General features: G+C 38.2%; 1 protein-coding gene across 1 annotated transcript; it reads right to left on the reverse strand.

Moving 5' to 3' along the window:
• Positions 1-184: 184 nt before the first annotated feature.
• Positions 185-23075, reverse strand: RAD9B (RAD9 checkpoint clamp component B). The gene is given in 13 exon segments (XM_059677108.1): positions 185-213; positions 216-294; positions 1395-1432; positions 4100-4317; positions 5689-5811; positions 6803-6867; positions 6948-7054; positions 9448-9551; positions 16115-16214; positions 19066-19180; positions 19392-19538; positions 20589-20659; positions 22946-23075. Coding segments are annotated over 13 exon segments (1233 nt in total). The 5' UTR covers positions 22983-23075.
• Positions 23076-23124: the final 49 nt, after the last annotated feature.

Genomic DNA, 23124 nt, shown 5'->3' on the forward strand with positions numbered 1-23124 from the left:
ACAATAAGATGTTACAGAAGTCTAGTTTGTCAGGTTATAATTGACTTTTAAACAGGTTTGGGGGAGGGAGAGGCTTACATCATCAAATATTACATAAGAATGCTTTTGTGCCAGATATTTTAGTCTGTGCAGGTAACAAGATTATTCTTAAAGGGGCAAAGAACAGAGGCGCTCATTTTCCACCTCATTCCACTCCAAATCCAGGCTTTTTGACAGTGGAGGTAAGTGCTCTATGTCAGATATACAGAAATAACTTTTTGGCATCACTTCCATTAAATTATTTTTTGCCTTACACTACAGAAAATTGCATCTGAAAATCAGGATAATTTAAAGCTATCACAAACAAGATTTTACAATATATAAAAAGTCTCCAAAGTGAGGGAGGTAGCTATGTACCAGGTGTATCAGTTAATACAGCGGATTTTGTAATCAAAGAAAACACAATAACTTCAAGAGAAACATCAAAAGTGCTTTATTCAAAGTAATATCCATCGCTCGCTACACATTTCCCCATCTTTCAGGTAATTTGTGGATACTGTCCCAATAGAACTTTTCTTGTTTTGAGGCAAACCATTCAGAGACCCAATTTTCCACTTCTTTGTACGTTTTGAAATGCTGCTCAGAAAGTGCGTGTGCCATTGATCAGAACAAGTGGTAATCTGAAGGAGCAAAGTTTGGTGAATACAGCGGGTGGGTTAATACTTCCCAGGCAAGATATTTTAACGTGTCTTTAACTGGTTTTGAAGTGTGGGCTGGTGCGTTATCATGAAGGAAGATTACTTTGCCGTGTCTTCTGGCATATTCTGGTCGTTTCACGATCAAAGCGTGGTTCAAATTGATTATTTGTTGTCGGTAGCAATCAGTATTAACAGTTTCACCTGGTTTTAGAAGCTCATAATACACCACACCTTCCTGATCCCACCAAACTCAGAGCATTGTCTTCTGTCCGAAGCAACTTGGCCTTGCAATCGATGTTGATGGTTGACCTGGATCAACCCATGATTTTGTGCATTTGGGATTCTCAAATCCACTTTTCATCGCCAGTCACAATTTGATGCAAAAAAGACTTTCTTTTGTGCCGTTGAAGCAACATTTTACTGATGACTTTTCGGTTTTCCGTTTGTCTTTCATTCAGTTGATGTAGCACCCATTTTCCTTCCTTTACAATCTTTCCCATTGCTTGTAAATGATTGGAAATTGTTTGCTGAGCAACGTTTAATGTTTCTGCAAGTTGTTTCTGAGTTTGACATGCATCTTCATCCAATAATGCTTGTAATTGTTGGTCTTCAAACTTTTTTGATTGACTTGGATGTTCTTTGTCTTTCACATCGAAATGATCACTTTTAAAGCATTTAAACCAGCGTTCACAGTATCTTGAGGTGGAGCATGTTTACCTTAAGCTTCCTGAAGTATACGATAACTTTCAGCAGCACTTCTCTTCACAATAAAGTAATGGATTAAAACTTCCCGCAAATGCTCTTTTTTTGGCACGAAATTCGACATTTTTAAGCATAAAAATATCTGTGATGCTAATACCTTCAGAAAATTTGACGTATGAAGTTTTGAAGCTTGTCAATACAACAAAACAGGATACATATCAAATTGCATATATCAACATATGGGTAACTCCATCTATTGAAAAAAATCCACATTATTAACCGGTACACCTAGTATTTTTATTCTTGACTCCCTCCCCCAGGAATTTTGCTTAAAATCATAACAATATAAAAAGCAGTGACCAAAAACATCATGGCACTACACAAGAAAAGACTGCATAACTATGTCTGAAAGCACCAAAATTCAACTGTTTGCAATCAAATACAAAAATACCTATTAGTCACGAAACTCTACAAGCAGTATTGATGCACTCCAAATGACTGCTGAAATGGCTCAGTGGTTGAGCATTGACCTATGAACCAGGAGGTTACAGTTCTATTCCCCATCAGGCACATGCCTGGACTGCGGGCTCTATCTGGGGCATGCAGGAGGCAGCTGATCAATGATTCTCTCTCATCATTGATGTTTCTGTCTGTCTCTCTCCCCCTTCCTCTCTGAAATCAATACAAATATATTTTAAAAATAAATAGCCCTAACCGATTTAGTTCAGTGGATAGAGCATCAGCCTGCGGACTGAAGGGTCCCAGGTTCGATTCCGGTCAAGGGCATGTACCTTGGTTGCAGGCACATCCGCAGTGGGGAGTGTGCAGGAGGCAGCTGATCGATGTTTCTCTCTCATTGATGTTTCTAATTCTCTATCCCTCTACCTTCCTCTCTATAAAAAATCAATAAAACATATTCAAATAAATAAAAAAATAAATACCTTTATAAAACTGGCAAAGAAAATGCTAAAAGCTCTAATGTGAACATGCAGTGAAGAATTCTAATGAGGGGTTCTGGCTATTAGGACTTGCACATCTTTGGGGGTGGGGGGGCGGGGCGCAAAAAAAAAAATTCTAGTGAGCCTTTTTCCTGCACAGAAAACTTCTGCTTTCCAAGTCGTATAATGGATTTAAAGCAAATTACATATAGTTAACAAAGCTATTTCTACATATGGTTGTGGTACGAGATGAAGATGTTTAGAAAAGCAGAAGTCCATCCTGCTTTTCAAGGGAGTCCAAGACAATATAGACTAAGTGTGAAATGTGTGACTCCCCTACCTGAGCCATTTAAACTAACACCAGGGTTGTAGGAGACAGAGGACAAAGGCAGATTCTGCAGGCAATTCTGCTTGACTCCCATCTTCTCCTTTCTCTCCTCCTGTGACAGAAGTGCACCCCTTTTCCCAGCTAATGCCCATCCTTTCCTCCCTACTGCCTCACAGCCTCCCCTCTACTGGATAGGAATATAAGCATTTTAAAATAATGTCTCTAATCCTTAAAATATATAAGAAGTCCCATCCTGTTCCTCCCCACCTTACCTCTGCTATAGTTGTCTACACTTGCTGTCTACACTTGCTGTCTCCATTTTCTTATTCTCCTATTTAGTCCTATCTGAAAGCTCCTGACATCACCATTTCATAGAAACTCTTATTATGGTTACCAAAAATCCTCACATCCGTAAGCCAATGGCCATTTTCAGTCTTCATCCCACTTCCTACTTAGACACTTTCTTCTTGTACCTTCCTCATGCCATACTCTCCTGGTCGCTCTTAGACTTTTCAGCAGCCTTTGCATCAGGGTTTCTCAACCTCAGCACGAGCTTCACCCTGTGCCATTGTTTCCCCCTGGCTGCTACTCTCTAACCACACTGGCCAGCCCTCAGTTCCTTAAAGCCACCATGTTTCCCCCATCACAGGGCTTTGCACACACCACACATCCGCCCAACATCCCCCATCCAATTTTAAAGTCCTAAAAAGTCTTTTATACAGCTTAAGATAGTGACTTTTAGAACAATATTTCTCCTCCTAGATTTCTAAGAAACTCATATTCCCAAATCAATAATAGCAATAGCAAAACAGGCTTGAATAAAATATTAATGTAAATGTAAAATTGAAACTCATTATTTGAGATACTTCTGTTTCTAATAAATTGTGTTTATCCTCAGTAGATTTCATAAAGTTTAATGTTAGCATTCTTTGAAGCTTATCATCAATCTAGTAAAATGTTGGTATTTTGATATGTTATTAACTGTGACTTTGCTATGAAGAAACTTGTGATGTTTTGGGGATAAAAGTTATATTGTATCACTATAAATAAATGATTTTCCAAACAGATTTGAAAAATGGAATGAACATTTATTTTAGAAAACAAACTATAGACTAGCGTATTATTTGTATTCAAAGATATGTATGCTATACATGATCATAATTTATTCTTTAAAACAAGTGATCCAAATCCCTACTTGAATATACTATGTTAGAAAAATTACTCTGGTGAAGGGATTAAGCAAAACAACAACAACCTCATAAAAAAAGAATTGTATTAACGGTCTATAAAATAAATCAGTCTTTTCTCCATCGCAGATTGGTTTCACCTCTCTACTGTCAAAAAGTAAGAAAATTTATTTATCTTCAGGATATTGAGGGTGGGCTGGAGCAGGGAGACTGCAAAAGGGTGACAGATGATGAGAATTCTTGACTGAGACATGGTTGTGTCTCAACATTTTTCTTTTACCTTCCTGAGAGATGGAGACCCTGGCTCTTCCTCTGTGTCACTATTCACTCTTTTCATCATAGGACTGCCAGAGTTTTCCAACGCAGAGATGTTTGAGAGAATCTCATCAGCATAAAGCTTTCTGGGTGCTACTTTTCTTGAGATAGACTCCATGGCCTTGCTATCTTTTTTACCAACCTTTGAATTTGAACATGGCAGATCTGACCTGAGGTATTAATATAAATTAAATGAATAAACTATTTACTTCGAGATAAAAAAAATTATATATATATATATATATATATATATATATATATATATATATATATAAATAAAAAAGCCTAAGCGACCATTACAACCAAATGACTAGAATGACTGGTCAACCAGTCGCTATGATGCGCACTTACCACCAGGGGGCAGGCGCCCAATGCAGGAGCTACCCCCTGGTGGTCATTGCACTCCCATAGCCAACCTCCCACCGCTGGCCAACCTCCCACAGCCCCTCCCTGCAGGTGGCCCTCCCCATAGGCCCCAATTGGCGGGCCAGCCAGCCAACCTCCTGGGGTCCCTCCCCTGGGCCAGCCCCCCGATAGGCCTCGATCGCCAGCCAGGCAGAAGGACCCCACCTGTGCACGAATTCGTGCACTGGGCCTCTAGTTTTTATATAACTAATGGAGCAATATGGGATGACAATGATACCACTGGTTTAGGGAATATACTAAAATAATATGAAACTGTTTTCAAAGTTAAGATTTACATATGTGATTATTTAGAAATTCTCTCTACAGATTTGAATTTTTCTTAACCTACTGTGCATGACCTGAGGTATTAATAATTTGCTATTGTGAAATGGTAACAGGACCAAGTTAAAAAAAGAGTCAAATAAATTACTATATATCTGTACAATGAAATGTATAGTCTTAAAAATCATGTTTCCAAGTCATGATATTGGGACATGTTCACAATATAATATTTTTGGGGTGAAAAACAGGACACAAAACTACATATGCTATATGATCTCAATCTTGTTTAAAAACACAAGTATATGCAAAATAAGTCTGAAAGGAAATATGGTGAGCCAAATGTTAACAGTGGCTATCTCTAGGTAGTGTAATTGTGGGTGATGGTTGTTTTTTCCTTTGTACTTTCGTGTATTTTCCAAATTTCCCATAGTAACTTTATGTTGTTTTTACAGTTGAAGCACCCTCACCAACACCGAAATAAAATTATTAAGAGACCAAAGGGGAAAAAAAGGAAAGAAAAAAAATGGCTGTCCCTATAAGAAAGAGAGTTTTAGGTAGGAATAGACTTTCCTGTGCACCTTAACACCCTATCACTCCTGAAAAGCAACTATTACAAATGAAAATGAGTTTTGGGTAATAACAAAGATAAATTAGAGAGCCTTGGTAAATTCTGACCAGAAGAGGAAAAGCAAATATCCAGAGCAATAAGTGGTATTTCTGTTACAGTGAAGTCTTCCTGATTCTGTCAAAATTTCTGATTGAATGTTTTACTCCTCGATTGTTTCCTGAATTATTTCAGAGTAAATGGCAATGGCTTTTTCCCAGCCAATAAAGATGTTAAAACATGACCTTACCTTTTTCGTTTTTGTGACAGACACAATGATTGCGGAGAAGATGCTCTACTTGGCTCATCAGCTAATGTAGCCAAAACAAAGTTAGCTTCCAATAACATATGGTCAATACTTAAAGCCATAGGTCTAAAAAGGCAAAGTCAGAGCAAACATCACAATCGTTTTCTGATGGACATTGGGAAAATATGAAAAAATTATATCTAATTCAGGAATAAAAAGAAACAGTAAAAGTAGAAGTCCTTTTAGTCTTCTCACTGATTAACACAGTGCTAAGAGCTGAAATCATCAGATCTAATTTTATAAAACAGCTATCCAAACCCAATCTCATTTGAAAGTTCAGTGCTGGAGTATCATATAGAGTATCAGCCTAACCAGTTTGGCTGGGTTGATAGAGTGTTGGCCTGCGGACTAAAGGGTCCCAGGTTTGATTCTGGTCAAGGCCATGTACCTTGGTTGCAGGCACATCCCCAGTAGGGGGTGTGCAGGAGGCCACTGATGGATGTTTCTCTCTCATCCTCAACATCGATGTTTCTAACTCTCTATCCCTCTCTGTTCCTCTCTGTAAAAAATCAATAAAATATATTTAAAAAAAATAAAGTATCACAGTTTCACAGAGATTTAAGCCATGTATTATTTTCTAATTAGGCAATTTATTCCTATCAAATTTATAAATGTTTTCACTCTGTTGAAGCATATATCTTTCTCAATCAAGTTACCAATAAAAAATACTATGTTATGCCAAAACCGGTTTGGCTCAGTGGATAGAGTGTCGGCCTGCGGACTGAAGGGTCCCGGGTTCGATTCTGGTCAAGGGCATGTACCTGGGTTGCGGGCACATCCCCAGTGGGAGATGTGCTGGAGGCAGCTGATCGATGTTTCTCTCCCATCGATGTTTCTAACTCTCTATCTCTCTCCCTTCCTCTCTGTAAAAAATCAATAAAATATATTAAAAAAAATACTATGTTATGGCATCTTTCAAAATTTAGTTTGATAAGTATTGCTAGCGAGGTTAAGGAATTCCTGAGGTACGAATTAATTTCAAAGTGATTAAAATAGTTTTATTAACATATAACAAAAGAAAAAGAAACAAACTCAGAAAAGTTCCCTAAGGACCTACTTCCCAGGAAAATCAAAATGCATGGTTATAGGAGCATGTGTAGCTTCCGAAAATATCAGCATTCCCTGAAAGAAAAAGAAGAAAAATGAAATATTTCTTAAAAACTATCAGTGAAAATTTTAATTTTGTACAAATTTTTCTTTACCTTCAATTCTTTGCAGCAAAATGTTATTTCAGTGTCAACTCCAATTTGAAAGAACTCAAACTCATGTGGACCCACAAACATTTCACTGTATACAGAACTGTTCAAATCTGTTCAATATCATAGGAAAATGAATAAAATTAGTTCTAGAAGTATTTAAGTTTGAATATAAAAATATAACCTACGTGGTAAGTTAAACATAGCCATAAATTCCGTGACATTCCTTCACTGAGAGAGGGGTTCTATGTCTACTTCCCCTCTCCTAGAATCTGGGTGGGCGGGCTCTCTGACTACTTTGACCAATAGGACATGATGAAGTGATTTGGTGCTGGTTTCTGGGCCCAGACCTTTAGCAACTAGTAGCCTCCCCATCTATCCTCTATCCACTTCCTCTATCCTGCAACACTTGCTCTTGGAACTCAGCCACCATGCTGACTTCATGCTTTCATATATGAAGAAGCCACATAATGTGCAAGGACTCTGGACCAACAATCCAGCTGAGTTCCCAGCATCAATTACAAGCCATGTCAATGTCTGTTCAAATCCATTGCCTGTTTTTCACTTGTGTTTTCCACAAAATTAGCTTCAATAAATATCTTTGATATACACTCTCAGAGAGAGAGGAGTGTATATACACAATATGAGATTACTTTTAATAGCTTCAAGGCATTTCATTACTTTCACACAACCCATCTCCTATTAGATCTGAAATACAGAAACAGGTATTAAAAGTGCTCATCTCTGGATAGTGGGATTTCAGATGACTTTTATATTAGTGCTTTTTAAAAATTATTTTCTTCAATGAACATAAATTATGTAAGTATAAGAACAAAGGATAAATGGTATACATTTTTAAAAAATATATATTTTATTGATTTCTTACAGAGAGGAAGGGAGAGGGATAGAGAGTCAGAAACATCGATGAGAGAGAGCCATCGATCAGCTGCCTCCTGCACACTCCCCACTGGGTATGTGCCCGCAACCAAGGTACATGCCCTTGACCGGAATCGAACCCGGAACTCTTGAGTCCACAGGCCAACTCTCTATCCATTGAGCCAAACCGGTCAGGGCGGTATACATTTTTTTAAAGGGCCAAACAATACCTTACAAATACATTAATCTCAAACAAGAAGGCTCATGTCACTCCAGGGTGTTAGCATAGAGTAAGTTCAATAATAGAATTAAACAATTGGGTCCCTAGTCAAACATAACTAGAACTACTCATTAGAAAGTTGTTCATAAGAGACCGTGTCTCCTGGTTATTAAATGGCCATCTTTATTCAGAGATGGCATTATGGAATATAAACCAGACCCCTTCACTAGTCAAGTGTATATTTCCCAAATCATGCACTCCTGAGTGCCAAGAAAGAACGTAGAGGAGACTTGAGAGAAGCAATAATAGCACAAATGAGTTTGTGCCCTGTGCTCAGGTCACCAGGTACCACTTACTATGTGACACCAGCAAGTCACTTAGTTTCTCTGTGCTTCATATTCTTCAGACGGAAAAGAGGGATCATAATAGTACCTACATCACAGAGTTGTTACAAAGATCAAATAAATTCAGAAATGAAAACCATTTAGAACAGAACCTGGCACAAACCAAACACTACAAAAGTCATCTGACACAACTTAATCCCCGGTTCTACTGGTTTTTCACTTTAAAATAATACAGTTCCTCCCTTTGTATTCTTTCTTTACTGCTATCACCAAAAAAAAGTATCCAAGGTCAAAGAGTCTCAAACAATTTGTGCCAAAAAGACCCCATAAATTTTCCTGATACCAAAACTCCTGGTTTGATAGTGCCTTAGTTTCTCCATTCCATCTAGATAACTCTTGGGAGAGCTGACTTAAGAAGTATTCACATTTTCTGCCCTATACATTTGCTGCCTGGAATATCTTACATTTCCAATTCAAATATACTTTTTCTTATGTAGTCAAAGGTCATCTCAATTGGATTGCTGGCCTCTTAATTTTTCTTCATGCTAAACACAAAGTATAATAAAGGATGAGAAAAACTTTAAAATCTTAACTTTAAAATTTTCTCAGTAACCATTCTCCTAATTTTAAAACAACTGGAATTTCAAAGCTAAGTACTTAAATTACTGATTGTGTAGATATCCTGGATCTCTTAAACATTTTATTTTATTTTATTTTATTATTTTATAGATTTTTATTGATTTCAGAGAGGAAGGAAGAGGGAGAGAGAGAAACATCCATGATGAGAGAGAATCATGAATTGGCTGCCTACTGCAAGTCCCCACCGGGGATCGAGCCCACAACTCGGGCATGTGCCTTGACCGGAATCGAACCTGGGACCTTTCAGTTAACAGGCCGACGCTCTATCCACTGAGCCAAACCGGCTAGGGCTCTCTTAAACATTTTAATGATCTTCTACATCTTACTGCTTTTTAAACAAAAATAAATATTATGCCACTGATATTTACTGCATGGTTAGTGACGAAGTGATATTACATTAAAGCACTATGACAGATATAATCCATACCCATTGACTCCTCAGAACTCTTAATGCAAACTTCCAGTGGAGTAACTGCAAGAGTAACTTCCTCTTGACTTGATGTGAAAAGAACAATTGCCTCAGCAAGCACTCTGGGAAATGTAATAAAAAAATATTACATCCTTTGGAAAGTAAACAAACAGCTTTCTAGTGGGATTCAAATCTTTTTTTTAAATATATTATTATTGATTTCAGAGAGGAAGGGAGAGGGAGAGAGAGATAGAAACATCAATGATGAGAGAGAATCATTGATCAGCTGGCTGCCTCCCACATGGTCCCCCGCCCTAGGGATGGAGCCCACAACCTGGGCATGTGCCCTTGACAGGAATCGAAACTGGGACCCTTCAGTCCGCAGGCCAAAGCTCTATCCACTGAGCCAAACCAGCTAGGGCGGGACTCAAATCTTTAATCTAGAAATAGGTTAGTTGGCCTAGATTTAGAAAAATTTATCCAAAATGTAAATTTTTCTTCCTTCTTTTATATGAGCTGCTATATTTTAGTATATTTTGAAACTGTAACTTCATTTAAAGGCCAAGAGAATAGTAAGATGCATTGTTAGTAAAGCATGTGAAAGCTGTAGGATAAACCAAACACTAGAATAAAACGATTTTAGTTCTTTTTTATGTAACAATTTCTTTAATTGGCCTGGGATCACACTCCTAAAAGAAATAGTAGAAAACAGAGCCGTTCTAATACAATTGGGGTAAGCGCTGGAGACCCAGCTGAGAGGTAGAAGTTTACAAGCAGCCTGCTGCCTATATTCTCTTTCCCTTTGTTACTTGACCTGATTACTAATTATTACTTTCAAGGTTGTCTTGACATCCCAGTGCTTTTTCATTCTGTGCTCCCTTTTTAAAAACAGATTTATTAAGATATAATTAACCTACTACACAATTCACAGATTTCAAGTTGTTTGACTTGGATTTCCCCAATGATTAATAATTTTGAGCACCTTTTCAAGTGCTTATTGGCCATTTTATATCGTCTTTGGAAAAAATGTCTATTCAAATCCTCCACCTGTTATTTAGTTATGTTATTTGCCTTTTTATTATTGCATTATAACTTCTGAGCTACTTTTGAAAGTGAGGTGTTATTTGATAAAAAAACAAAACAGATTCTTAGAATTTTTGTAATGTTGGTATTAGTGTTTCTTGATGCCAAAATGTGAGGAACGCCTACCAAATTCATCTGGAAACATTTCCAGTGTTAAGGGGGAAGTTTTGTACAAGATACCAAACAACCTGATATATATTTAAAAAATGACATGAATGTGCAATTAGGGAAGAAAAATACCAATTGCTAATAAGTATATGAAAAGATACTCCAACTCCCTAGTAATGAAATAAGAACAACAAAGAACTCTAACAATACCATTTTCTACCTATTATGTTGGCAAAAATGTAAAAGATCATTCATATCTTTTACTTGGAAGGATTTTCCTACACGTTTGGTGGGAATGTAAATTGATAAAAACGTTCCAGGTAGCAATTTGATAATATGTATGCACATTTAAAATTTGTAAGCCTTTGAGCCAGAAATTTGATTTCTAGGACTCTATCTGTGTTTGGCAGCCTAGAAGAGGCCCCAATAATCCCACCTCCTCTTTTTCAGGTCCTATATAAATCCCCCACCTTGAGTGTGGGATGGACAGCTAAGATTCACTTCTAGCAAAGAGAAAATGGCAGAAGTATAAGAGAGCAATTCTGAGATTAGGTTATAAAAAGACCATGGCTTCCATCTTGGGAGACTTCCCCTCCTCCTCCTCTCTGTCTCTCTCTCTCATCACCATGTAGTGAGTACAATCAGGCAGCCTAAGGAGAGGCTTGCCTGGTGAGGAACTAAGGCCTCCCAGCAACCATGTCAGTGAGGTTGGAAGTAACACCCTCCACAGCCTTCAGATAAGACCACTGTCCTGGCTGATGGCTTGACTTCAACCTTGGTGACCTTGAGCCAGATGCACCCAGCTAAGCCGCACTTACTAGTACAAAGTAACAAATGTCTGTTTTTTTAAGGCTCCAAGATTTGGGGAAATTTTCTCCACAGCAACAGACAACTAACACATTACCCTATGTACTACTAGCAGCATTGTTTGTGATGGCAAAAAGTTGGAAACAACCTTTTTCACCAATACAGCAGTTCCCCCTTATCCGAGGTTTCACTCTTCTGAATTACAGTTATCTCCAGTCAACTGTGATCTGAAAATATTAAATGGAAAGTTCCAGAAATAATTATAAGTTTTAAATTGCTTGCCATTCTGAGTAGCGTGATGAAATCTCATGCCATCCGGTGCCATCCTGCCCAGGATGTGACTCATCCCTTTGTCCAGTGTCTCCACGTTGTATATGCTACCTACCCGTTAATCACTTAGTAGCTATCACAGTTATCATCAGCTAGCCTGTTGAAGTACTGCAGTGCTTATTTTACTTATTAATATCCCCAAATCGCAAGAGTAGTGATGCTGACAATTCAGATATACCAAAGAGAAGCCAAAAAGTGCTTCCTTCAAGGGAAAAGATGAAAGTTCTCCTTAACTTAATAAGGAAAGAAAAAAATTCATATGCTGAAGTTGCTAAGATCTATGGTAAGAACAAATCTTATACCTATGAAGTTGTAAAGAAGGAAAAGAAATTCCTGCTAGTCTTGCTGTTGCACCTCGAACTGCAAAAGTTACAGCCACAGTGGGTGTGGTAGTGCTTAGTTAAGATGGAAAAGGCATTGAATTTGTGGGTGGACGACATAGGCAGAAAACATGTTCTGACTGATGATAACATAATGCACCAGAAAGCATTGAGTCTATAGGAAGACCTGAGCAAGTCACCACATTCATATAACATTATTACAGTATATTGTTATAATTGTTCTATTTTATTAGTTATTGTTAATCTCTTACTGTGACTAATTTATAAGTTAAACTATCATAGGTCTGTATTCATAGGAAAAAAACAATATATGTAGGGTTGGTACTATCTGCAGTTTTAGGAATCAACTGTGGGGAGGGGAGACTATCGTACTGTAGGATAATGGATAAGTAAATTACCAATCAGTCATACAATGAAAAATTATAGTCATTAAAAATAATAAGATAGATTTAGGTGAACTGACATAGAAACTGAAAAAAACAAGTTGTCAAACAAAAATAATAGTGGGACATTTTCTTTGAAAATGCTATGTATAATATATTATTAAAAACTATGCATAATAAAGTATGTGAGATAGGTTAACGCCGGAGTTTGCTGCTTTGAACAACTACTTCAAAAGGGAAACCAAAAAACGGAAGGGACATCACCCAGAACCACAGGAACGCTGGCTGAGTGGAAGTCCTACAACTAGGAGGAAAGAGAAACGCATACGGACACTCAGAAGAGGCGCAGTGCTGAAGTCAAATTCTGAGGTGCGGAGTGCGCGGAGCGGGCTGGCGGCGGAGGGCGCGGTTGTTGTTTTCAATCGGGAGGGAGTCGCAGACTCTGAGCACCAGATCCGGGCGAGTCTTTAGGGACCCAGACTCAAACGGGAGAAGCGGGACTGTCTGGCTTCGGTCAGAGCGAGTGCAGCTTTCTCTCCGAGCTTTGCAGCGGGTGCTGGGACTCAGAGAGGCAGAGCCCCTTGCGATAGGACTGAGAGCCGCCATAACTGCTCTCTCCGGCCCACCCTGTTGATCCTGTGCGACCCGCCCTGCCCAAGCCCTGCACAGACGCATTTGCCGGATAGCCTCAGGCAAAGGCTAGATTAGCACCTCCCTAGAGGACAGAAGTTCTCTCACCGCTGACACAGCTGATTCTCATAGCCACTTGGCCTGGAGGTCAAACCCTCCCTGGAATTAGCTACAACAATCAAGATTTATCTATAAGACTGCGAACAAAGACCACTAGGGGGTGCACCAAGGAAGCATAACAAAATGCGGAGACAAAGAAACAGGACAAAATTGTCAATGGAAGAAATAGAGTTCAGAACCATACTTTTAAGGTCTCTCAAGAACTGTTTAGAAGCTGCCGATAAACTTAATGAGATCTACACGAAAACTAATAAGACCCTCGATCTTATATTGGGGAACCAACTAGAAATTAAGCACACACGGACTGAAATAACGAATATTATACAGACGCCCGACAGCAGACCAGAGAAGCGCAAGAATCAAGTCAATGATTTGAAATGCAAGGAAGCAAAAAACATCCAACCGGAAAAGCAAAATGAAAAAAGAATCCAAAAATGCGAGGATAGTGTAAGGAGCCTCTGGGACAGCTTCAAGCGTACCAACATCCGAATTATAGGGGTGCCAGAAGATGAGAGAGACCAAGATATTGAAAACCTATTTGAAGAAATAATGACAGAAAACTTCCCCCACCTGGTGAAAGAAATGGACTTGCAGGTCCAAGAAGCGCGGAGAACCCCAAACAAAAGGAATCCAAAGAGGACCACACCAAGACACATCATAATTAAAATGCCAAGAGCAAAAGATAAAGAGAGAATCTTAAAAACAGCAAGAGAAAGGAACTCAGTTACCTACAAGGGAATACCCATACGACTGTCAGCTGATTTCTCAACAGAAACTTTGCAGGCCAGAAGGGAGTGGCAAGAAATATTCAAAGTGATGAATACCAAGAACCTACAACCAAGATTACTTTATCCAGCAAAGCTATCATTCAGAATTGAAGGTCAGATAAAGAGCTTCACAGATAAGGAAAAGCTAAAGGAGTTCATCACCACCAAACCAGGATTATATGAAATGCTGAAAGGTATCCTTTAAGAAGAGGAAGAGGAAGAAAAAGGTAAAGATACAAATTATGAACAACAAATATGCATCTATCAACAAGTGAATCTAAGAATCAAGTGAATAAATAATCTGATGAACAGAATGAACTGGTGATTATAATAGAATCAGGGACATAGAAAGGGAATGGACTGACTATTCTTGGGGGGGAAAGGGGTGTGGGAGATGTGGGAAGAGACTGGACAAAAATCGTGCACCTATGGATGAGGACAGTGGGTGGGGAGTGAGGGCGGAGGGTGGGGCAGGAACTGGGAGGAGGGGAGTTATGGGGGGGAAAAAAAAGGAACAAATGTAATAATCTGAACAATAAAGATTTAATTAAAAAAAAAAAGAAAAAAAAAATAAAGTATGTGATATAAATTTGAGAGGTGGGAAAAAGAGATCACAATAATTATAGGGAGAATTACAGAGAGATTGGCTATAAATTTAACAAAATAGCTATAAAAAGGAGAGCTAGAATGATATACACCAAATTATTAATAGATATTATCATTGCCAGTGGAATAAAGGGAAGGTAGAGGAGAAAGATTTTCATTTTTTAATCTTTGCAATCTTCTATAAATTTTAGATGTATTTCGAGAACATGTATTTCTTTGGTAATTTAAAAAACAACAAGGATAAAATATATTTTGGCTTACAAAGTAACTAATGTTTAATGTTATGGCTTAACTGAAAAATTGAATACACTGACTCATTCTCTAGAGGAAAAAAATGGAAATACTTAAGGATAAAATCAGTTCATATAAAAAATGTTGAAATTTTCTTATGCTGTGTGTTTTAAGACTCAGACAGAAGACACCATGTAAATGCAAAATATTAGAGAATATATTTTTCTCCTGATAACATTTGATAAAGAAAGCTACTAATGGAATATTTTTAGAATTTTCTTGGCTACTAAATTATTATTGCTACCACTAGGCAATTACAGTAATTTTCAACCAGTGTGCCACAAGAATTTTAAGACATGCAATACATGATTATTTAGTCAGGGGCACTGACCTCTTTTCTCTTAGATGGTCAAATTTTAAAAATGACAGCAGTTCTCTCCCTCCCTCTCTGAAATCAATAAAAATATATTTTTTAAAAATGAAAACAGCCTTTGCCAGTTTTGGCTCAGTGGACAGAGCTTCAGCCTGCGGACTGAAGGGTCCTCGGTTTGATTCCGGCAAGGGCACATGCCCGGGGTTGTGGGCTTGATCCTCAGTAGTGTGTGTGCAGGAGGCAGCCAATCAATGATTTTCTCTCATCATTGATGTTTCTATCTCCCTCTCCCTTTCTCTCTGAAATCAATAAAAATGTATCTTTAAAAAAATGACAACAGCCAACACAACAATAGTTGTCTGGCATGAATGAGTCAAAATTATACCTTTTTTGTTTGTTTGTTAAATCAGCAAAACATATATATTTTTAAAATATACTTTATTAATTTTTTACAGAGAGGAAGGAAGAGGGATAGAGAGTTAGAAACATCGATGGGAGCGAAATATCGATCAGCTGCCTCCTGCACACCTCCTACTGGGGATGTGCCCGAAACCAAGGTACATGCCCTTGACCAGAATCGAAACTGGGACCCTTCAGTCTGCAGGCCAATGTTCTATCCACTGAGCCAAACCTATCAGGGCAAAACATATATTTTTTGATGTGATTCAAACCAAAAACTAATACTCTAGTAATTAGTTTATGTGTCCTGTGGGATGAAAAAGGTTGAAAATCACTGATACACTATTATCTTTATCAAGATTTCCTCTTGATCCTATATGGTGATTTCTCCAAGTCCAGTTTTAGTTTTAAAACAAAAAAGTGACTTATTTAAAAGCTCTAGGACATTAATTCTTTACTCTGTAACCATACTATTTTCAGAAAAAGAATCAACAGAGAACTCATTACCTTGGCTGAATCATTAGTGTATTTCTACACGTATTCTTTTCAAAAATAACTTGCAAAGGCTGACTTTCTTGAAAACACACATTGTGAGTCTTTTTAATACCTTCAAAAGAATAAACAACCTGTTAACTTTAAGTTCAAAATTAAAATATTAAGAAGTTTTTAAGTTTCACAGCCAAATTAAAATAATATAAAGTTATATTTAATATCTGGCAGGTGCACACAGCATGGAGAACCACTATTCCTTAATGAACGTGTTTATCGCCCCCTAGTGGACACCATGCAATATGTCAGACCATCTCACCAAGCAGGCAATAAAGAATTCCCACATTCTTTTGAAATACAGATAATTTCTTAAATTGTGTGTAAAATAGTGATTGCCCACTACAGCTCAGCTATCTATTATTCAGTATCTGTCATCCAGGCCTGATATTTCTGAATGGGACCTTTGGAATATAAAACTGAACATCTAGCCTGTGAATTCTTTTCCTCTGAGAAAAATGTGTAGCAGTAATGGCTATGGCCCTAGATGCCAGGAACTGAGGTATACATTTTACATACATTACCTCTGATCCACACAATATCCCTATAGGGCAGGCACTTAATCTCAGAAGAGGAAACAATAACTCAGTGAGGCTAAATGACTTTTCAAGGCTATGCTTTTTATAAATATATATTTTTAAATTTATTCCAGAGAGGAATGAAGAGGGAGAGAGAGATAGAAACATCAATAATGAGAATCACTGATTGACTGCCTCCTGCACACCCCATACCAAGGATCAAGTCTGCAACCCGGGCATGTGCCCTGACCTCCTGGTTCATAGGTCGACACTCAGCCAGACAAGTCTATATACCTTTTGAGCAAATACAGCAGGTCCTAGAATAATGTTTTTCATTCAAAGTCATTTCATTATAACTTGATGAGATGCCATAGGAACTTAAATTTTGTTTATACCAACAAGCCTATGGTAAAATTGGTTTCAGTTATATGTTTTTTCACCTGCCAAAGACATTAAGTGGAACCGTAACTGTATAGTTAGAATTTGAATCTAAGTTGAAATATAGAGCCCATGCAATAAAATCCAGTGGGCTATAACTTTCTACAACATAATAATGTTGCTGTGTGAATCAAAAGGACTTACTAAAGATAACATTTCTCAACTTATTTTTTTACTTAAGTAGTAACAGCAACATTTAGTAATTTCATAAATATTTACTGAGTACCTACTAACAAAAAAGATTTGGATCAATGTCGTAAGTACAAGATTTTAAAAAATGTTTTTAATTGATCAATTTTTAAGAGAGAGAGGGAGAGAGATAGATTTGTTGTTACACTTATTTATGCATTAATTAGTTGATTCTTGTATGTGCCCTGACTAGGGATCGAACCCACAACCTTAGCAAAGATTTTTTAAAGCATACAATTTTACCTACTAACTTCAAATAAGATACCAGCATTCATAATGGACATAATTAGAGCTAACACTTACAAATGTGCCAGGCATTCTTTTTATATTTATTGATTTGAGAGAGAGAGAGGGAGAGAGAGGCATTGATTTGTGGTCCCACTTATTTATGTATTCATTGGTTGATTCTTGTATGTGCCCTGACTGGGGATTCAACCCACAACCTTGGCACATCAGTACAACACACTAACCAACTGAGCTACCTGGCCAGGGCCCAGGCCTTCTTTTAAACAGTTTAGAGCTATAACCTCCTAGAAAACTCATTGAGTTTTCACAAAAACCCTAGGAAGCTGGTACTAATATTATCCCCAATTTATATATTGAGAAACTGAGACACAGGAATGTAAAATAATTTGCCCAAGGTCTCAGCAAGGAAGGGGCAGAGCAGGAGTTTTACCCCAGACCTTATGGCAGCGGTTCTCAACCTTCCTAATGCCGCGACCCTTTAATACAGTTCCTCATGTTGTGGTGGTCCCCAATTTCATTGTTACAAATTGAACATAATTAAAGCATAGTGATTACTCACAAAAACAATATATAATTATGTATGTGTTTTCCGATGGTCTTAGGTGACCCCTGTGAAAGGGTCGTTCGACCCCCAAGGGGGTCGCTACCCACAGGTTGAGAACCGCTGCCTTATGGCCTCCGGAGCCCATGCTGTTAATCACCAGGCTATACATACTCAAGCATGTAAAAGTCCTATGAGTACAACATTCGAATATTGACCACACAAAGCCGGCAGGCAGGAAATGTGTTTTATAGCTTGGTGTGGCAGAGAGAATGAGTGAAGGTTTTGCTTCTACTATTGTGGGGCAGGACTTAAATCCAGGCTCTACGACTTACTAGTTCTGTGACCTTGAGCCAGTTACCGTGCTTCTTTTAGCCTAGAGGGAAATATTATTTTGTTTGTTTGTTAATCCTCACCTGAGGATATTTTTCCATTGATTTTTTTAGGGATAGTGGAAGAGAGAGGGAAAGACAGAGAGAAACACATTGATTGATTGTCTCCTGCACAAGCCCTGACCAGGACCGGGGCTGGGGAGGAGCCTGCAACCAAGGTAAGTGCCCTTGACCAGAATCGAACCCCAGACCCTTTGGTCTGCAGGCCAATGCTCTATCCACTGAGCTAAACTGGCTAGAGCAGGAATTATTCTTTTTTTTTGTTTTTACCAAGGAACACTGTTTCCAAGGCATTCTTACAGAATATCAAGCAGCCAATTAATTTGAGAACAACCAATTGTTTAAATTAAAAATTGGTTTATGCAGGCAAAGCTTGTGTCACTGACAAGAAATAATACCAATCATCTCACAATACTTCTACAGAGACAAATAAGATAATATTTTTCAAGTACTTCCAAATGCCCTACCATAAAACTACACAAATTCTAAGCAATAATGTAATGGGAACTCTTGACATGCATTCTGAATATTCTAAAAATAAAAATATTAACAAGAAACACACAATACATTAGTTTTAATAATACCTACCATGTCTGCAGAATAACTGAATGACTACTTTGCACTTATCAGATCTGATGAATATTTTGCACACCTCTACATTTCTTTCGAGGGAATTCAGACATCTAAAGATGGGCAGAATTGACTGTAATACAAATATATTATGGAACAGCATATACTCAATATGATTGTTTAATTAGTTTAAAAACAAACAAAAGAAGAGTATGCATATTCATAAATGAATAGATTTGTCCTATCTGCCATTTAAAACAAGTATTAAGTACAGAATAGATGTTCTGTCTGATATACCAAATATTTCCACAATATAAGAGACAACCAGGGCCACTTGTATTTACCTTAATTCCCAATTTGCAATTTAAATTTGATTTTGTGCCATTATTCATATCTACTGAGGTTGACCATTGATAATGTTGGAAAAACACAGGAGAGAAGAGGACACATCCGTATGCTGAGCGACAAGAATTCACAGACCTTAGAGCAAGCTGGAAAAAAAAAAAGCTATTTAGGAAAAAAAAAAGTTCTTTAAATGATTAATTTAAAAAATTCTATTTTGTTTAATATAGCAATTAAATGTGTTCAAATAAGGTTAACTGCATTATATGGCTATGAATTATATTATATGGACTGCATTTATACACTGTATATTAAATTTGCATATGCATACACATATGTATACATATCTATATTGAATATATATAGGTATTAAATCTAAAATTTTGCATGTTGAAATTGTAAAATTACAAAGGCCTACAGGGCCTTAACTTTAATGTACAAAGTGGCAGAAGGCAATATAAAAGGGAGTAAAAAGAGTTCACAGTAAAATGGCGATCTCTTGCCTTTTCTAAGGGGAGAAACTGTTAGTCTCAACCAACTACTTCCACTTGGGAATACAGGCCCCAAACTGTCAGATCTTCTTGAGTTTTCAAGAGAAACAGGAAATTCAGATTTTTATGTGGACTCTCCCAATTTTTAACTGTTAAAAATAATTTCAATTTTTAAAAAACACAGTGCAATCCCCATAAGACACTTGTACAAGCCATATCTAGCCTCTTGACCACCAGTTTGTGACTTTTGATTTAAATTAATTGTGTTTATCTGCATGATTTAAAAATTTTCTATGCTCAAAATCAATGCTTTTCAATGGGTGTGCTGCAATAATTTTTAAAACATGTAATACATGACTATTCAGGGGCACTGACCTCTCTTTCCTTAGATTGTCAAATTTAAAACAATGATAACAGCCAACACAATAGCCATCCAGTGTAAATGAATCAAAATTATACCTATTTTTTGTTAGATTAGCAAAAAATGTATTTTTGGTGTGCCGAAAAATTTTAGTAGTTTATGTGTACCATGAGATGAAAATGGTTGAAAATCGCTGTTCTAAATATATTTAGATATGTACAATAAATATGAACAGTGAAAAGGATAATTACAATTTCTGGATTTCCTAGTTAACATACAATCTGTACTGGAATCTTAAACTTTTGTCTTAATAAATGAATGGTCTATGAGTTAACTTTCTTACTTACACCTTTTTCAGATGGGTCTAGCCACAGCTCGTCACTAATTCTTGATAGAGCTTGGATTGCTTTCCCAAAGACTACAGAGAAAAAGAAAGGTGCTGCTTATATTCTTTCTCTCAAACAAAAACAAATCATAGGTCTACTTCAGCATTCATGGGACTTAAATTCATAAAGAACAGTGTTTATAGACTAATACTACAAATTGCTTTAAGAAATACATTGGGGGGGTGGGAGCAGGGTGGAGAAGGTCAATGGTGGGGGGGAAGGGAACCTCTGTAATACTTTCAACAATAATTTTTTTAAAGAGAAATACAGTATAATACTATTGGCAAAATGCCAAGTTAATGGTAAGAGCTCAATAAATTCAAAGAACGAGTATATGAAATAACATGCAACAAAATTCTTCCTTTCTGCATGTTTGCAGTGCTGCATGGAACTCTTGTGACAAGCCAATTTCCACCCATACTAAAGTATTTTAAAACTTGTACCTTCCCCTACCCCACCCTGGGAAAAGTGTAAAAACAAAGAATGGAGAGGATGGTTTGAAGGTTTTTAATAACTTGACTGGTAGCAAAGTCAAAGCAAGTCATGAGATAAATTAGAGGCTCTCAAGATGCATCTCTGATGTTTGAGGGTTGCATGAAAGATGCCAAATCTTCCCACCAAACATACTTAGATGTCCTTTCAGAAAGAGAGGCTATCCCTAGCCAGTTTGGCTCGGTGGACAGAGCCTCGGCCTACAGATTGAAGGGTCCCGGGTTCGATTACGGTCAAGGGCATATGCCTAGGTTGCGGGCTTGATCCCCAGTGGGGGGCGTGCAGGAGGCAGCCAATCAATGGTTCTCATCATTGATGTTTCTATCTCTCTCTCCCTCTTCCTTCCTCTCTGAAATCAATAAAAAAATTTTTTTAAAAATAGGGCTGAATGAAAACTGGTCTGACCTGGCATGACGTATGCAATGTCCTCATGAGTTATTAATAAGTAAAAAAAATGTGGCAAACAGATATGGAATGAAATGCTGCAAAATAAACATGGATGGCCATATCAATTTATGGAAAAGTACACAAAAGGGAAAACAATTCCAGAACATAAAATTAGATGATAAGGCTTAATCATAAGTATGTGAGCTGGGAGTGTGGACCTCAAACTGAGAAAGACTGGATGACTGGGGGGGGAAAGATAGATGCATTTGCCCCTTTTCCTCACTTCACATTCACTTTTTCCCGGAGCTGCCTAATGCAGACCTTTCATTCAGCCAATGAATATTTATTGTAGCACCTACAATGTTCCGAGCACAACCCCAGGGCAGTCGGGGTATAGGGATGAACAAGACAGGAATAGTTCCTGCCCTCACAGTGTGTACAGTCCAACATAATTAAACAATCATGTAAATAACTGCTCATTAAGAATTGAGAACTTCCTGTTCCATACTGCTCCACAGGAGTCCTCAACACAGGGAAGCCAGCTGCATTGCAAGATGCCTTTCCATGATCATTTTTTCAGGTTACAGTTTGTAGGGAAACCATTGCTTTTCCAAATACAGATTTTCTGGAGTAATTTACATGTTTAAAGTACCATCCATGACCTGTGCTGACCACGGGGGGGGGGGGGGGGGGGGGCGGGAGGCCCCGTTGGCCCTGATCACAGGCCAGGCCTAGGGACCCTTCCTGGGCATGAATCTCCAGCATCAGGCCTCCAGTTTATAATTGTCCCTGTACATTCCCATTTATTGAGCTCTTTACATGCATTTCCTTTCATCGCTACAACAAACATGCTATTTGTCATCTTACTGATGACGGGAAACTGAGCCCTAAGGTGATTCTGTCGCTTGTCCCAGGTCATAAATCAAGAAAAATGGTAGGGTTGGGGCTGGGCGGAGGGGGAGAAGGGGGTGGGAGAGAGAGAGAATGGGAGACATCTGTAGTACTGTCAACAATAAAATACAATAAAAATGAAATTTAAAAAATAAATAAAAATGGTAGGCTCTAAAATGAAGGACTGGTTTGTTTTCCCCCATGACACTCAAATACTCTGTCCAAGCATTATTTTTTATCCTCAACTCTGCCCCACCGTTCATCCCGATTTTGAGGCCCACACTCCCCATCTCTGCCCCGATGGTGCCGCTTCATTTCGCAGACACCTATGAAAATAAATATTAAGCAGAAATCAAAGCACATGGGCCTTCATCTTCCCCTCGTAAACGAACAGGGCCATGGGGGCCGGGGGCTGGTGTGGTCAGACTTTGTGTCCTCAGCCCTTAGGCATAACAGCAAAGGGTTTAGAATAAGATGATGGCGAAACGCCCCCGGAACCCTCAGGCTTCCCCTCTTTATCTGTCGGATGGGAAGAAAGGCCACTCCACCTTTCACCTGGCTGCCGCTCATCCCGCACTTCAGCATGGCTGTGGGCCCTAACACGCTGAGTCGCCAGAGCGCCACCACTCGACGCCCCAGGTTCCCGGATGTTGCCCGCCCCTTCAGAAGCTTCGCGATCTCCTCCCTCCCTTCCACTTCCCCTCCATCCCCGGAAGTAGCTTCGCGT

This window comes from Myotis daubentonii, chromosome 19, assembly GCF_963259705.1.
Source record: "Myotis daubentonii chromosome 19, mMyoDau2.1, whole genome shotgun sequence".
Taxonomy (NCBI): domain Eukaryota; kingdom Metazoa; phylum Chordata; class Mammalia; order Chiroptera; family Vespertilionidae; genus Myotis; species Myotis daubentonii.